This window comes from Lytechinus variegatus, chromosome 2 (assembly GCF_018143015.1).
Source record: "Lytechinus variegatus isolate NC3 chromosome 2, Lvar_3.0, whole genome shotgun sequence".
Classification (NCBI taxonomy): domain Eukaryota; kingdom Metazoa; phylum Echinodermata; class Echinoidea; order Temnopleuroida; family Toxopneustidae; genus Lytechinus; species Lytechinus variegatus.
This window is the reverse complement of record NC_054741.1, coordinates 23629440-23648608: the sequence shown is the minus strand read 5'-3', so window position 1 is coordinate 23648608 and position 19169 is coordinate 23629440. Positions and strand designations below refer to the sequence as shown.

At 35.6% G+C, this 19169-nt stretch overlaps 1 protein-coding gene across 1 annotated transcript; it reads right to left on the bottom strand.

The window, feature by feature from the left end:
* Window positions 1–746: 746 nt before the first annotated feature.
* On the bottom strand, window positions 747–19105 carry LOC121407623 (ranBP-type and C3HC4-type zinc finger-containing protein 1-like). The gene is made up of 14 exons (XM_041598789.1): window positions 18922–19105; window positions 15986–16599; window positions 14489–14681; window positions 12937–13101; window positions 11094–11244; window positions 9745–9838; window positions 9159–9390; window positions 8130–8359; window positions 6920–7099; window positions 5744–5904; window positions 5197–5308; window positions 3920–4198; window positions 1910–2053; window positions 747–1240 (listed from the first exon to the last, which is right to left on the bottom strand). Exons 2-14 carry the CDS (start codon window positions 16217–16219, stop codon window positions 1160–1162), a joined length of 2256 nt encoding a protein of 751 aa, XP_041454723.1. The 5' UTR covers window positions 16220–16599; window positions 18922–19105; the 3' UTR covers window positions 747–1159.
* Window positions 19106–19169: the final 64 nt, after the last annotated feature.

Genomic DNA, 19169 nt, shown 5'->3' with positions numbered 1-19169 from the left:
TGCATGATATTGCATATTTGTGTATTCAATAATCACCAGTAATAATATTCAGGATACAGGGATATAATGTCTGACAGGCATAAATGTCAAGTAATGTTCACATACTGCTTTTTCAGCAAAGAGTATAACAGAATGGAGAAGGGAGAATATTTTTTAGGGATGACATCATTTATACCCCTTTCCCATGACCCAGGTGAGTTGAATTTGAATATGGGGGAAAATGCCTGTGATTTATAGCATTTTGGCAAGGCAAATTTCTTGTCTGAAGCACAGTCAAATGTTTAAAATATTTTGATATACCTGGACCCGGAATAATCTTTCCAATGACTTCTGAATATCATGCTATTTCAATATCCCTGTCATATCGTGCAGCCAAATTTTATTCTATATATATGAGTAAACATGGGTGTGTATCCGGTGAAATGAAAGGAATAGCTTAAAGTGATTGGTTAACATTGGTTTTACTTTTTAAAAATCTGAGCTAGAAGGTCACACTTGTCACCTGTGTCTGTGATATGTTATAAAAATGAAGCCCAGATAAAATTGCGTTCAAAAATAACTATTTAGTGCTTCAAAAATTGAAATATAAAGTGACCAGAAACACCATCTTAATTTCATCCCATACACTTGTGTACTATTTAGGTGTCTATAAGACGCCTATTTACAAAATTGGGGTTTGCCTTGTAGCTTTCGCTTTTCATTCTCAATAATGGTTGTTTTCATGGTTTATTAGTTCTAATACATGCACTTGTACACATGTTTCATCTTGGTTTGAGAATTTTTTAAATCGGCAGCTCACAAAGTTAAACAATACCTTTAAACAAAATGATCTTTCTGATAATAGAAAATGGGTCTAGATTATCAGAAATAATGTCAACTTATTAATTAATAAAAGTCATTTTGAAGAAACTGCAGCTAATAATAACACCAATCTGCTTACACATAAAAATTTATACAATTTAGATGTATCTTGATTCAATATGTGTCCGTAATAAAACACACTTCATGTTGGTATTATTGCTTGCATCATTCTAGTGTTTTGAGCCTAGCAAATTAAAAAAATAACAAATTTTTGTTATACTGTACACATTAATATGTAAGCTGATAATAATTTTAATGGAATGTCCATCAATTGTTGCTCTGAGTGTTGATTTTGACGTCAGTGACAGTTATGACATTCGGGATGACACTTCTGCCCGTTGACGCGGCAACGGCATCCCCCACTTATGTCTCCAGAACCCTATGAGGGACAGAAAGAGAGAGGTATATCAAATACCAACTGATGCTTTTTTAGGCATTGAACATTTTATACCTTAACAGTCAAATGTCTAAAAAACTTAACAGAATTGAATAAAATATTTGTGATTTTTATTTTAAACAACAGCATCGATGCTCACTATCAAACTGAATGTGATGTGTCAGCAATATGCTAGAATGACCGTGTACTGGACTTAATGAGGCACTAGCTCATGCACCTGTTTACAGTATACATGTCCATCTTTGTCTATTGTTTTTGTGATTTTATTCAAATACCCACATATTCCAGCCAATTAGGCAGAGTTAAGATGGATTTACAAATCATCACATTTCAATGGTAAAATGGTAACAAAGTAAAACACATTTCCAAATAAATCCTGTCTCGCAGTCCTCATATGATCCTTCTAAAAATGCTCACTTCACGTGTGCCCTTTGATAAGATTTACACTTTAATCAATACAAAATTGGATTGTTTTTTTTTTTGCACAGGGCCCCATTCTCACAAGAAAAGTTTTTTGAAAGGTCCTTCCAATATCTAATTGAACATTTTCTATGTATTCATTTTACTAGAGTTTTTCATAGAAAAATAAATGACATGAACATATTGTGGTAAATTTTCTAAATGTTGAGAAGTTGAATATATTTGACTTACAGCTGGTCCCCATCTTGCTTGTTTAGTCACCCAGCAGATCTCCGTCTGACAGACTGAACACCGTAGCCAATCACAGCCTCCCTTCTTCTGAACGATGATACTACAAAATGGGCACTTCATAGCTTCTCCACTCTGAACCAATTCCTAAGAAATAAATTGAAACTGAATGATAATGGCACTTCATAGCTTCTCCACTCTTAACCAATTCCTAAGAAATAAATTGAAATTGAACGATGATACTACAAATAGGGCACTTCATAGCTTTTCCACTCTGAACCAATTCCTAAGAAATACATTGAAATTGAATGATAATAACACTTCACAACATCTCCGATCTTAACCAATACCTAAGGAACAAATTAAAATTGAACGATAATAACACTTCACAACATCTCCGCTCTTAACCAATTCCTAAGAAACAAATTAAAATTGAACGATAATAACACTTCACAACATCTCCGCTCTTAACCAATTCCTAAGAAACAAATTAAAATTGAACGATAATAACACTTCACAACATCTCCGCTCTTAACCAATTCCTAAGAAACAAATTGAAATTGAACACAAATAGTGCTTCATAGCCTCTCCACTCGTTGCCAGTTCCTAAGAAATAGATTGAAATTGAATGATGATACTACAAATTGAGCAATTCATAGCTTCCCCACTCTTAACCAATTCCTAAGAAATTGAACAATGATACCACAAATAGGGCAATTCATAGCTTCTCCACTCTTAACCACTTCCCAAGAAATAAATTGAAATTGAATGATGGTACTAAAAATTGGGCACTTCATAGCTACTCCACTCTGAACCACTTCCTAAGAAATAAATTTGAATTGAACAATGATACTACAAATTGGGCAGTGAATAGCCTCTCCACTATTAACCAATTCCTAAGAAATGAATTGAAATTGAATGATGATAGTTCAAATTGAGCACTGCATAGCCTTTCCAATCTCAATTCCTAAGAAAAAAAATTGAAATTGAGCGATGATACAACAAAAAGGGCACTTCATAGCTTCTCCACTCTGAACCAATTACTAAGAAATAAATTGAAATGATGATACTACAAGTAGGGCACTTCATAGCTTCTCCACTCTGAACCACTTCCTAAGAAATAAATTTAAATTGAACAATGATACTACAGATTGGGCAGTGAATAGCCTCTCCACTATTAACCAATTCCTAAGAAATGAATTGAAATTGAATGATGATAGTACAAATTGAGCACTGCAGAGCCTTTCCAATCTCAACCAATTCCTAAGAAATAAATTGAGCGATGATACAACAAAAAGGGCACTTCATAGCTTCTCTACTCTGAACCAATTCATAAGAAATAAATTGAAATCAAATGATGATTTATACTGTAAATAGGGCACTTCATAGTTTCTCCACTCTGAACCGATTCCAAAGAAATAAATTGAAAATGAATGATAATGGCACTTCATAGCTTCTCCGCTCTGAACCAATTCTTAAGAAATAAATTGAAATTAAATGATGATACTACAAATAGGGCACTTCATAGCTTCTCCACATAATAGCTCTTCAGCTATCAAGACGTGGAGCATTGCGGCCAAGTGGATTAGTCTATTGACTTTGAAACAGAGGGTCGTGGGTTCGAATCCCAGCCATGGCGTAATTTCCATCAGCAAGAAATTTATCCACATTGTGTTGCACTCAATCCAGGTGAGTTGAATGGGTACCCGGTAGGAAGATATTCCTTGAATGCTTGAGCTCCTAGGCAGCCCAGCTAAAGCTGGGGTAATAATAATAGCAGGGCCCTGGGAGAACAGTTTTCAGAACTAAAGTGGCTTCCCTGGGTAAATATACCTATATTATTATTATCATTATCATTATAAGACAACAAGATATTTTCATGAATATAGTGACCTCTAAAACCTTTGACCTTGTAATCACAAAATCTCATCAAATGCACAGAAACGTAAGTAGTGAGGCAGTTTTAACATACAGAGAAAAGAAACTTTGTCAAAGGAGAGAAGGAAACCTAACCTCAAGAGCTTGTTGCGTCTGTCTTGCTGTCACGTCATTCTGCGCCCGTAGTTTGAGATCCTCCTGGTATTGCTTACAGTCGATGCCTTCATGAATGGCTTTACATGTCAAACAGTTTATTTTCTTACAGAGAGGACAATTGAAGAAGTTGTGATCATCATCATAAAAACAGAAGCCCCTGCAGTCGGTAGTTTTGCAATGGAAGCTGTCGGATGCACTGGACTCCGCCCGGCGTAGACCGCGTTCCAGGTACTTCTGGAAGTCTTCATCACTCAAAAGCTGTAAAAACAATAAATACATTTGAGAAAGCACTAGCCCATTATTACACAAGCATAGCTTGATCACACAAACATTTGGAGGTGCGATAGCTCAGTCGGTAGAGCAGGGTTTTCCGATTCCAGTGACCAAGGTTCGATTCCCACTTGGTGCGCTAGTGCCCTTTGGTAAGGCATTAATCCTCATTACCAGGTTCCTCGGAGAGGAACCTAAGCCGTTGGTCCTTTGGTTGCTTGCTTGCAAGTATACATGCTTTCTTAGCAATCAGGTAAAAAATCACCACTATCATTATGATGCAACACCCCCATTTCGTAAAAAATAAAAACAGTATCTAATGTTTAAGGTGGGGGTACATCAAGAACATGCTTTTGAGAGCTCCTGCTTGACAACACTTTCCTTTCAAACTCTCACTAAATGCATCTACGATTTTTCTCATCACATCAATACACATGACAGGGACTTCAATCCTCTTTGAATTCAAGGTGCGGTAATGATCATAAAATGAATAAGAACAGAATCAACAAAATGAACTCCATGGTATATTTATTCAAAATACGAAATCTAAGCTTAATAATTGTAGTAGAAAATTAATATTTGTTGAATAATAACCAAAAAAGGTTGGCATTCTGTTGGGTTGATACATATATTTTTCCAAACAACACACAGGCCCATGTGTGCTTATCTGTGTTGGCGATTGTCAGTATACTTGGGATTCAAGTCTTCGACAATTATCTTACAGCATTTGACTTATGTAAACTATGTAAAAAATTACTAGATCAGGGGCCTGTTGAAGATGCGCAAGTCCTAAATGCACACTGCTTATTGGTTGGAAATCAAGTTGGATATGACTGATAGCAACTCCTTATGCAACTGGCCCCCAAAATGCGCTAATAAATAATCATATTCTAGAGCCTTCCTCTCTTAATTACTGGTTTAATAATAATATACTGCCATTAATTGATCTTGGCTTTAATGCACTGAAACTTCTGGTTGATACTCACTGCTTTAATTTCCCTTTCCAGAACATGCTGTGTGCATGGTATATCATCCTCCATACCAGGACACATCACCAAGGCATCTGCTGACTGCTTGATATGCTGGATGATACATTCCCTGTTTGAAGAAATAATACAGTGAAGTGCAAGGAGTAGTATCATGAGAAATCCATATTTGAACAAATGATACAATGAAGGACACGACCCAGTATCACAAAACTATTTAATCAATTGCAGATTATATGACACTCCGGTGAAAAAAGCTATTGGAACCATGTCTTTGAACAGGCTAAGAGCAATGTATTGTTTCAACCTTGTCATACACACAGAACACATGAAGACACCGCACTAATGTTCCTTCCTCTAGAACAGTTAACCTAGATATAGGCCCATTGAAGAAAAAAAATGCATTTAAATGCAACACATAAAGATTTATTGAAAATAAATTTCAAATTATAACTCTCTCTTGTGCCAGGCTCCAGGCTTGGCTTGTTGAGTCCCAACAGTAGTTCCCACAAACCTTAGATCTCTTATACCTATGATTTGGTCTTACCTGCAAAATGAATGAAGACATTCTCTGAGCATTACACCTTCCCCAGGATCATAATCCACTAGGCATATAGGACATTCAAATTCTTCTTGGTTTGGGACCAGGTCCTGCTCGTCGATCCTCAAGAGATCTTGATAGTTCTGGATTACCCGCTCTTGCTCCATCTTTGTCACAAAAATCAATACATTTTACCCATTAATAAATTAAAGGTAATTTCATAAGGATCTTTTATATTACTGTTTTCAAGGTCGTTGTGAGCCCCGGCATCAGGGTAAAGGATTATTCTTTGTTCATGGGGGAGACACCTACTGTTGCATTCCACCCAAAACAAAAGATAATCATCTACACTGATGCCCACGGTAGTAGCTTACACTGAAAAGTCTTTATTAAACTGGCTTTATTTTTATCTTCTGACACATCACAGCCTTGATCACATTAAAAAAACAATCTTAACATCTTTATGCAACTTCTTGGAGTTTAGTGCCTCTGACTGCCATAGTTCCTCCTATATTAAAACTAACATTCAACAACATAACGTCTCTGATTCCTGACATTTTGTCTTTTGACTACAATCATCATCTTGCATTAGTACGAACCATTGTGAATATCACCTAACAACCACAGATACTTTGTTTCTATAATGCTAGTTATCTATTTAAACGTTAAATATCTAATCCAGTCCAATCCAATTGACATTTGATACAGCACCTTTTCCTTTCAGTTACAAAGCAATACACACATACTACCATGAAATGTTTTACTGAGTTTTCATCGTCACATGAATAAAAAAAGGGATACAAGTTCAAAGGTCAAAGAACAGGGCTCAATCTGCCACACAGATTTGGTTTGTCCAAACAACCCCATGTGGCAGGAATCTTGCTATAAATGTATTATGTGTGTTTTTTACAGCAGCTTCATCTGCATTCCCCATTGTTTTGTCTGTGACTAACGTGAGATTTAGTGATGAAAAGACGTATGTGGGATTCCTCCGTGAAAGACACAGATCTGATGGTGCCTTTGGTAATTGCCACATTGTCACAACAAACTTTTGTCAAAGCAAGGCGTTCAGTCAGAGGAGACTAAGATCTATCACAAGGTGATGTAATCCTTTAAAAACAAAACATTCTTACTTCAAATATCGTTGGATGTTCTGGATTGTAGATGCAATAAATTCTTTACCTCCAAAAGAGCTTGTTCGTTCGCTTCTAAGGCTTTCTGAAAGCTGCTCTCTGAGGGGTCCATGGTGTAGGTCCCTTTGGCAGGTACCTTGTAATTTTCAGGACGATCAGTGGAGCAAGCCTGGCACCCTGGGATTAGAGGGGGGTTCACAAGGGTGCACCTCGGACACACCCATCCAACCTAGGGAATGTAAGGTTAGGATTAAAGAAATTGTTTGAATCCGTTACAAAATAAATTACCCAATGCTGATATGAGGAAAACTGCTCTCCAAACCACATGTGCACAGATTATTAAGGATAAAGGTATATGAATAAGCTAATTACTTCATTTACGGCTTTCTCACACACAACAGTAATGAACAATATCCACTCCCTGGGGAACATTCTGGCATTGAGCAGTTTCATTACCAAGTTGTTAAACCGACATCATCAGCATTTCCATCACACTAGGAGAGTGTTTCATACATGGTTTGTGAGTTATGCACGAGTTTACACACAACTGGTGACCATTTCTTTGGGACTGAATCAGATTTTCAAGTATTTTTATTCCCATCAGCTATACTAGAAATCTGGGCCCTGTCTTACAAAGAGTTAAGAGTGATCCAATCGACCTCAAGTATATGGCATTCCATCAATGTCATAATTTTTTCTTCAGGATATATAAAGTGTCCTTTGTAAACACAGAAAACACACTGAATTTTTAAGAAAACCATGATTGTATGATTATACATCACAGGTAGAAAATATTTTGAACAAACGTGTATTTTAGATGTTGATGTCACTGGCTTTCCATAGTTGTGGTTGATTGGATCAATCGTAACTCTTTGAACAACGGGACCCTGATGTTTGTAGATTGTTTAAGATTCTCTCTTTCAACAAGCATCTGAAGTAACAATAATTATGAATTCAACCGGATAGCTAAGAAGACTTTTCAGGCACATCTCAATCTGTTTCAAAGGTTCTCAAACAAAAACATCTGTTCTAGCTCTCCACTCACTGTATTTGTATTCAGAGTGATGTAACTTACATTGTTCCCTTTAACATATGAAAACAAATTTATGTATAAATACAGAAAATCCATGAACATCAGATCTACTGCTTTGGAAACACCATTAATTTCCCAATATCACTTCTAACTTTTCAATCACTTGTTCCCTTTGACAAGTAGGCCATTATTGTTTCTGAATTCTATTCTCAGACGCTAAACGTACCTCCATGGCAGTTGGTTCCTTCTTCACTTCATGCCTTTCAGCTAATGAAGTTCTTGATCCTGAGGTCGACCCCCTATCCATGAAACTATCATGTGAAGGTGGTACACGTCTTTGTAACGAAGCAGATTCAACAACCGGTGGGGGAGACAATCTTGCCCTGCTAAGTGAGGATCGCAAGGTACTACGGTCTTCTGTGCTGCCACTGCTGGTTCTTCGCATGGTTTGGAGGTCTGATAAAATTCCACAAGAAAATCTTTCATTATATATCATGCCAAAAATGAATAATATTCACCTAATACAACGAAGTCATTGGACATAGCTTATCTTTCAATATTCTAAAAAATTTCATATTTAATTTCTTTCTACAAGTTATATGATATGAAGCTTTAAGTTTTCCACTCTCAATTTGTCCTCTTAGCAGATGAGTCAATAACTTGACCTATTATATTTTTAACACAAATGCAACCACAAACATGAAATGTTTACATATCAAGCATTCTTATTTGGATGTATAATTTTATGACAATAACATTCTTTGAAGTCTGTCATGGTCATTGTAATTTAGAAAGGAAAGAAATACTGGATCTCATTTCTTTAATGTATACCTATGGGGAGATCATCATCGAGAAAATCTATTGGATGGTTCTACAAAGAATTGGAAATATATTTTGCCCTGACATAAAGATTCAAAATGGGTATCCAAAAAAAAAACAGGGCACCACTGTGAGCATATTCCTAGGTTGTACAAGTCTTATGTCACCAAAGACATCCCAAAGACACAAAATTACAAGTAGCATAGCAAGGCCATTTAGTACAAGATATCAACAATCAATAATGGTCAGTAAATCAATAGTAAATCAAAAGTTGGATTTTCTCATGGAGTATCTAAATGATACTTATAATATTGGAAAGTCATATTTCCTTTGGAATACATGCTCACTGATTAAAAAAGTATTTCAACAAATTCAAATTTAGCCCATGAAATAACATCTATCTTTCACAAGCACACTATGCAACCTTTAAACCTACTTTGGTCTGGCCGATATCTCTGGTGCTTCCTTCTATCCTCAGAGAAGGCATGCTTCTCAATCTCCAGGGATTCCTTCGTAATATTGACCTTAGCAGCTGAGGTCAAATAAAGGTAAAGGGTTGCGCCAGACGACGTGATTCCATTGGCTGAAAGAGTCTCGGTATCTTTTGCTATGCGACCACCAATAAGCCAGTTCTGAACTTGCGTTGGAAGATCGTAAGTCAGACAAGTCTGTAATTCATGACATATAAAAGATCCAGCAAAATGTAAAAGGTTTTCCAACAAAACTGGAAAAGGACAATAATTGAATCCTTTTTGTTCAGGAAAGAAAAAATGTAAAAAAGTAAAACACATTGTATTCTCAGTCTTCTTTTTATTAGACAGTGTTAGTAATAAAGAAATAGGTCTTGGCAACAATATTTTCACACACATGTACCCAAGAGATTAAGTTTTTAAAGTGAGATATTCTCGCAGGTACTGAAAGATTGCAGGAAAAAAAATCTAGCAATACTAACTCTACAAACTCAATTTAAAAGAACAAATTGATTCTACTTTTAAGTTTTTCATTTTAATTGTTTTACTCACCCTTTTCTTTAGACCAGCAATTGTTATATTCGATGGCACAGACATTCTTAACTTCAATTTTGATGAATCTCGATCTTCAACTTGAACTTGAATCCTAGAAGAATAAATCAATATGAACATTGATAAAATAAACTCACTTTGAAAATTACAAATATTATATTGATCGTTCATCTAAGTGTCACATTTGGTTTGATGAATAACACTGTTTTCTCAATACTGGTATTTAAAGGACAAGTCCACCCCATCAAACAGTCGATTTGAATAAAAAAAGAAAATCCTAACACTGAAAATTTCATCAAAATCGGATGTAAAATAAGAGTTATATTTTAAAGTTTCGCTTTATTTCACAAAACAATTATATGCACATTCTGGCTGGTATAAAAATGAGGAGACTGATGATGTCACCCACTCACTTTTTTTTTGTATTTTATTATATGAAATATGAAAGATTCTAAATTTCTCATCATTGTCAAGTGAAACAATGATTAATTCCTCCCTGAACATATAGAATTAGCCTTGTTAAATACTATATGGTTCAGTCAAGTTGGTCCTTATTGTCAGATCTGTAAAAAATGAAATATTGTATAATTCAAACAATAAAAAAAAAAAATAAATAGTGAGTGATGGACGTCATTGACTGGCTTATTTGCTTTTCGCTGAGTTGTGCATATCACTGTTTTGTGAAAACAAGCAAATTTTAAAATGCCATAACTTTCTTATTTTATATCTGATTTTGAATTTTCAGCGCTATGCTAGTTTGATTTTTCTCTATTTATTCAAGTCACCAATTTCCTGGGGTGGACTTGACCTCTAAAGTTAATTCTGAATTATGTCTAAATGTTCCTAAACTCATAATTCATATCCATTCACACTATCGACTTTTTGAAAAGTATAGACAGTGCTCAGAAAATCTCATACTATTACATTGGCTCATGTGAATGTAAAACTAAATTGATCATTTATGTTCATCACCTGCCTGCTACAGTATTGCCTCTTATGAATTGCATGAGAGTTTTTGTTTCTATTTCAGTGATACAAACTATATAAGCCTTCTATATTATAAATAACATCACTATTGATTGCGAGTCTGTACCTTTCCTATGCACTGGTATGACTACCTGAGCTTTCCAAATCTTTACTAACTTCTGCAAAACTTTTCCCCCCCTATGACTACTCCAGAGAATTCATGAATCTAATTCAATTACAGTGAATTACAAATAAAGCTCATCTACAAAAAACCATGACAAATCTATTTAAATGATTCTTTTACGTCTTTATTGAAACAGAAGAGAATATTTGCACAAATAGTGTTATGAGATCTTTGGGGATTAATTGTAAGTATGTCTTACGATATATCACTGCTAGATGGTACAGTGTTTCCTGCTGTTTCAACCAAGATGCTGAGTTTGGGTTGAAGGGTGGCAAGATTCTTAGCCCATATTTCAGAATTCATGACATCACCGGCCTCTATTGACGTTTTGAAAAGCTCTACCATGGTATCTGTCAATAAACAAATTATTACGGCTGTTTATTTTAATAGGGGGTGCAAACTGACCAACACCTTGCATGGTCTCTCATTGACTGTGTGTTATTAAATAAATAGTCTTTAAAATATATATATTTCGAGATGACCATCTCGAAATATATATATTCTAAAGACTATATATATATATACATTTCGAGATGACCATCAATAAATACAGAGAATGAAGTAGCCTATCATCTAATTCATGCATTGAAACTAAAATGTTTTTGAGAGAAATGTACTTGTATTGCTACGTGATAACTTAACTAGTGTGGTATGAATGTATTTAGTAGTGAATTAGTGTTTTATCATTCTCCAGTGGGCTTATATAACAAGACTACACAGCACAGAATGCTTCATTATGCTGGCCAGGGGCCCGTTGCAGAAAGAGTTGCGTTTAAACGCAAGTCAAAAAATCAATCGCAAGTCCCAAATGCGCGCTGTTGATTGGTTGAAAATGAAGTTGCGCATGATTTTTAGAGTTGCGATTGATTGCAACTCTTTCTGCAATGGGCCCCAGATGTGGATTGTTGAGGATTTGAGTTGGCACAATTTAGGGGAAAGTTGAACCTGACAAAACGCTTGTTAAAATAACAAAAAATAATAAAAATATTGGCGAAGGTTTGAGGAAAACCACTGGACCACAGGGTCGTGTGGTCCAGTGGTTAGAGCATTGGACTCATAATCGCAAGGTTGTGAGTTCGAATCCCAACTCTGCCATTGTGTCCACTTTGATAAAAAGGCCAAAGAGTGATATCTGTCGTCTATTACATCAGCCACTTACTATGACTGATTAACCTAGACGTAAAATGTTTCCAAGGTAATTGGTTATATACCAGCTTGGCGTTTACCAGCAAAAAATGCTGTCCTGCTGAGTTCTTGTGGGAGTTACCACAAACAGAAACAGAAAATCCATTAATGAATAAAGATATTGGAATTTTAATTATTGGATTTGTGACATCATATGCGAGCAGCTTCCCTACATACCATATGGTAAAAATCAACAAAATGTCGCTTTCTCCTCAGGAAACTGAAAATTTTTTTGTTGCACCTTCAGTATATCAACAGACAAATCATTTCATACCTGTTCCTAAAAAAAAAGGATAAGTCATCATGAACCATCAAAAAATAGAAATTTATGTATTTCCATTACATAACATATATGGGACAGCTGCTCGTTTATGACATTACAAATCCAAAATTTAGAATTCTAATAGTTTTCTTTATCTTTAATGGATTTTCCTCAAACCTTCACTAATATTTTTTAAATTATTTTTTTCAGTTAATTTTACAGTAAACTTTTCTTCAGAGTGAACTACCCTTTAAGGCTGCTTGTTCATTTCTGATTTAAAGTGATAGGACAAACTATCATTTCTGAGGTAATTTAGATGCTTTCCAACCAAAGCCAAGGAACTATACTAATAGCATATATACCTCCATAATTGCCAAGGAAGTTCATTTCGCTACATGAAACCAAGAGATAACGATATATTTCATATCAGAAACATTTGATTCAAAGAAAGGAAAGGGAGACACATTTCTGAATATATATTCCTTATTCACTTTCAATCTCTTCTAAAGCAACGGTTCCACTTTAAAGTACCCACTTTAGTGCAAAACAAGCAAACAACATAATTCCCAAAGTAAAGGATATAAGTTTAACTTACGAATATCAATGTCGTCTGCTCCATTTTCAGTAGGAGCAACTGTAGGAACTCTTTCGTTCTCCTTGCTGGATACTTTCTTCTTGGTTGCTGCTCCTCCTCCTCCACCTCCTCCTCCTCCCTGGAGACCTGGAAACCTAGCTGCCATTGGAGCTGCTCCTCGTTTACCTGAAGAAGAGAAGGAGAAAGGGAGGGAGGGGGAAGGAGAGGGTAAGGGGGGGTAAGCGGTGAGAGTAAAGGGTGAGGGTAAGGGGTAAAGGTATTAAAGGAAAAAGGAGTTCAACAAATATGTTGCACTCATGATGATCAAGCATAACATTAACCAAGAAACTTTACTGATGCATAGATGTTTAGCTTCAGCGTGCCCTCTGTTACACAGCATTCATATCTAGACATATTACAAAGCAAAGTTTTAATGCAATGCACTCCGGTCCTCACATAGGAATTTGAGTATAAGTCCATGCAGAGAAAATTACAACCACTGATACTAACATGCAAAATTGATTTTGTACCCCATAGCAGAATAGTCAAACCAGAATACCTCATTGCACTTATCTGGAATAACAAGAAATCATCCATAATAAATTTACGCATGTTCTACAGACTGACAATGTCTGATCATTCTATTGCAATATGAGTGACAAAAGTTCAGATTAGAAGTTGCATTTCCATTACAGTCATCTGTTCAAAACATAAACTATATATTTGATGAACATACTCACGTGAATTGCTGATTCTTAATACTAAAATTAACTGAATGTTGATCATACTCAACAGTAAAAAAAAAATTACATAGACAAAAAAATCATACCCTATACGAGCTGTACATGTTATCACAGAGGCAAACTACTGTATTAAAGTTCTGTTCAATCCAAGTACTGCCTTCATTCACATTCTACATGTTTATGTTGCAATACAAAACTGTATTTGCAAAAACCTTTCATGATGAATTGACAATCAGCAGTTCACATCTATTTTAAGCAACAACATCAAAGATTTTCCCCTTCCATATTCGAAAGCATCATACTTTATATTGGTCACTCATCACTTTCACTTCCTGCATAGATCTTAAAATACTGCTCGACATATTTAACATTCAGTGGTTAGATCGTTTGAGTTTTTGGCTGCTCAAATATTGTTTCATGAGAGTATTAAAAAATATTGATTAAATTGATTTTAAAACAATCTCTTTTTCATAAAAACAAAACATGGAAAAGCTCTTTCATATTTTATAAATGATGTTAAATAGTATTACTAGCAGTCATTGCATCAGTAATAGTAAAGGTGCCAATAGACTACTGTATAGTAGTAGCAATGGTAGCAGCATTAGTGACAGCAGTAAGAAGAGTGATATAGTTATCAACCTCCAAAAAGATAATTTTTCATGACGTAATAAATGAATGAAACATTGATATTGAAAATTAAAGAAGTAGTAGAATTCACAATGTAAAAGTAATTGAAGTAAGTAACATGTATTTGATGGCTTATTTTGAACAGATCTGAATAAATATTGCATAAAGCTACAAAACTTATTATAACCCTGGGATTTACTTACTAGTCATTCTAATCTGCCCTTGGGCATTAACGGCACCAAGTATTAATTGGAATTGCTGTCCTTCTCCTGTGTTGTTAAACAGCATCAAATGGCGGCTACCGTCTCTACCCAAAACAAACTCAAACTGCTGCGCTGTGTGATTGAGAACAGATATTTCTTCTAAATGTTCATTGATGATCGGTTGAGATCTTGGCTGAAAAAGCAAAGGCAACAAAATGAGAAATTACTTTCAAAATAGAGTTTAGGTTCATATCAAGGGATTTAACCCACACAAGATTTTGTATGCTGATACTGTGAGCAAAAGAAAGTTTGAGTGCAAGTATACAATACTTGTTCATCTTTAATACAGTACAAGAAGAAATAAGAGTTTGCAAATCTTGAAGCTATTTTCTTAATCTATTTAGAGTAATGTATGAATCACAATTATCTTATAAAATCATTTGTAACTAGACTTTCTTTAATTTGAACTGATGGATATCAACTTCTAGTCAGCGACTGCTTCTAGTGCATAAGTAGCTGGGGCTGATTGAATGAAATGAAAGGGTCTTTCCATGGACCGTCTCTCGTGTCACCCATCTTTTATCATGCGCTATAAGCGGGTATTTCTGAAATTTATGATAAACAAATAAAATTTGTAAGCTTTCTTTTAAATCAAATTTTCTACAATTTCATGAGATATCACATCAATTCATAAACAAACATTTTGTTTATTTTCACGGACGAATAAATGCAGATAATTTATTTGAAATGCGTTTCACATGGCGCATCATAAAAAATGGGTGACACGAAAGATGGTCCTTGCAAAGACGCTTTCATGCAATCTGCCCCAGGTTTTTTGCTAGAGAAAAGTAAAAGGCCATCTGATACAAATGTGTCAATCAAACATTGAAAGATTCAATTTATCGCCCCCCCCCTCGCCTTTTGTCTTTAACTCAATCATTAAAGGGGAATGAAATATTTAGAACAAGTTGGCTTTTGTGGAATAAGATCAAAACAAGTTTGAGAAAAATTGGACAAATGAGAAAGTTATGAGCATTTGAATGTTGCGATCACGGATGCTATGGAGATCCTCCCATTGGCAATGTGACAAATATTTGTAATGTCACATGTGAACAACTTTAGGCCTACCCTTGATGGAGTTAATAATACGGTACCCCAAAATTGTTAATTTTGTATCTTACTTAGGGTGATACAAACTCTTTATCCATAATTCTTTAAAAATCTGTATTACATGCTCTCCTATAGAAAGAATACATGATCTAATTATAAGTGAAATATATAGAAAAAGGTGGGAAAGTTGTTCACATGTGACATCACACATATTTGTTGCATTGCCAGTGGGAGGATCTACAATAATGATATAAACTTCAAATGCTCATAACTTTCTTATTCATTAAATTTTTCTCAAACTTTCGTTTATCTGTTCCTTTGATTTTTTTTTGTTTTTGCACTAAGCTTTCTCGTTTCAAGGGTTTCATTTTCCTTTAACATACTTACTCTGTCATCATTGTGCACAATACGGATGGAATAGCCCCCATGCTTGTGATTTAGAAGCTGTAGTTTGACCGGGGCATTAAGAAGGCCCCCATCATGAGTGTTTTTAGCCGATAGGCTTCCTTTAGGATCTCGCCTCCCGGTGAGGTCCCTCGTCGGATAGCTGCTCAAGAAGCCCCTTCCAGAGAGAACGACAGTGATTCCAGATGCGTGGCCTCGTGACAGACTTGATTGCATTATACAGTAATTAGTATTGGAGTTGGATTAGGTTGTTATCATCAAATTGGCAACTTTTTTGCAATGCCTTTTCTTTAGCTACGTTTTCCTCTGTTTATTTTTTGGGGTGGACTGGCTTTAAATTTAACTTATTTCTACTAAATATAAATGAAAATTCAAAAGATAGTGTAATAATCCCTTCGCACATTGACAAGATAAAAATGAGATCTTAAATGAGATACGTTAGTTATATTGGTTTTAAATCTGAATATGGAGAGATGAAAAAGAAAAGAGGGAGAGTGTATCACATCCGATTTCCACAAGGATCCCTGATAGAAACGTCTTGTTGGGTGATGAGGTGTTTGTAATATGGTGACTTGCAGCCATCAAATGTTTGAAACCTGCAAAGAAATCAATTAAAAAAAAAATGATTATAAAATTTTGTGAAAGAAATCTGATCTGAGAATGAACAATGTGGAACTCACCACAATCTCAAGCAGGGGCCTGTTTCCTAAAGGACTGACAAATGTTGTAACTGTACCATTATGGCAAATCCCATGGTAACAGAGGCTCAGCAGCCAATCAGAATCAAGGTGACCATGGTAGTTGGCAAAGTTACAACTGTTGTAACTCTTTATGAAACGGGCCCCAGATCATAAAATCTATTTATATGGTTAGAGCGGTTAGAGCATGGTTAGAGCAATCAAAATCCCTCAATTTGTTCAGCAAGCAAGTGACACTCCATTTACCATGTTGTCACATCTGAAAACACAAAGGTTGAATCACTGGTGGATTCAGGGGGGGGGCTGGCCCATGCCCCCCCCCCCTTGAGAGACACAATTACAATTTGTAATGTAAAAATGCCGTTAAAACAGAAGTGAGCTCCCCCCCCCCTTGAACTTTTGAAAATAAAGACCTTTGTTTTTTGCTTGTCAAATTTTTTCGTGGACGAAATGTCTTTATTTTATTTTTAAATTTTTTTTGCTGGTCATTTTTTTCCTCTGGAAAATGTGCCCCCCCCCCTTGAAAATCCTGGATCTGCCCCTGGGTTGAATAATATTATTATGGGAACTACTGCAATGGAGTATCTAGCCCATTTTGTTTGAAATAATTTTCTTCTCAGGATAAGAAATTAATAAATTAAGTTTGTCCCATGATGTTAACTTGCATGGTTCACCAGGGCTCATATTTGTTTGTCCTGTTGCACATAGCCTGAGAAAATTTACCGAATAGAATGCACGATTCAAAGATAGAATTGAAATTTGATATATTTCTTTTGAAAATTCAGTTAACCTAACCGAGTGAAACAGCATATTTTTCCATGAGGCCTGGCCAAGCTCCAGCTCAGCTGTCTTTTGTTGGCAAACCAGATTTTAGATATTTTTACTTGAACATTGACTATAATAGCATTAGAAAACTACTTCAGCCTTGTCGGTCCAAGGCACATGACTAGATAACTATAATATATGGGGTAGACTTAGTTGTGTGTCCGGACGATTCATTTTAGAAAGTCATTTGGAAAAATTAACAAGCGAAGTTTTATAAATTTTTAGTACAAAATGTTGGGAAATATAGAGAACAAAATAGAAGATGATTATGACTATTGAATTCATATTTTTAGTGTAATCCAAAGACAAAAAAAATAAGGCTTCAAAAATATAAAGTATCCAGACATCCGACCCCCCCATCCTATTATTAGTATGGTCAGTTCCCCCATGTCTGCGCGGTCTCCCAAGTCTGCGCACCCGCGTATATGCGCGATTAGTAAAAGAAGATACGCAACGGGCACGAACTTTACACATGCAATACATAGGCAGGTATTCATTAAAAAAATTCGACTCAAAATGGTGGAAAAATAATGAATTCATGGCATTTCATGTGACAGCCTCAAAATGCAGCTTTTGTCATCAAAATCCCCGAATCGTGTGCAAAGTGAATGAGTGCGCAGACATTGGGTACCATTTTTTTTCAATCTGAAAATGACTGCCCGAGGTTTTTTCAAGAAAATCTTATATTTTCTTTCATTTTTTTAATGAGAAATTTGGTACACTTACTCTTAATAATGTAAGGAACACTTTTAACCAAAATATTTTGTGAAATAAGAAGAAATTCATGTTAAATCTTAACTCAAATTGTTAGGTGCGCAGACTTGGGGCCCACCATCATAATACCACAAGAAAAAAACAAACAAAATTGTGAACCAAATTTCAATTCAGCATGTGCATGACGGTTTGGGAAGACATTGCAGACTCAGTCATTCATTCAGACTCTTAGCTAGGATAATAATACAATGCCAAAAGTTCTAATCTAAAAGTGCAAGCAACATTCGCCTGCTTCAGAGTCAGACTCAGTCTCAAGTCAGTAATACACTAACACAGATATTGCTGACGTAGTATCTCACTTCCTTTGCCACAATCGACAATTTAAAAGCAAGCTAGTTTACATGACTATTAAAGGCTAGGGAAATAATACAAAATAACACTGCCACTCACTGTTAGTTGTAATTTTATACATACATTTTGTACGCAGTACAGACACTGCATTAACATGATTAACATTGGCATTGCCAATGAAAAGTCTGTTTGACTGCCTTTTAGTTTCCCAATCCCATGATGACCATGTCATACTCATAATCATGAAGATGAAATTCGGCCAAGATTTTTTGTCGACTACCGTATTAACTTGTATAATAATTCAAATAAACCAACAACATGCAAACTTACAAATTCGTTACTACAGCAGAATAATTCCAAATTTACACAGGAGAAAATGGGTAGATCTAAACTGGTATTCCCGCTGTCATTGCATTGCACAGTTCACCGACGGCCGACTCCGATCCTCCATTAATATCACGCAGACTTCTCGAAAGTGGCTTTGCAGTGCAGTAGTGGGGATTCCCCGACTGATGATGCATCCGACGATGATGTCATAGGTCATGAAGTGAAGGGTTCCAAAGTTTGCGACTTGATTG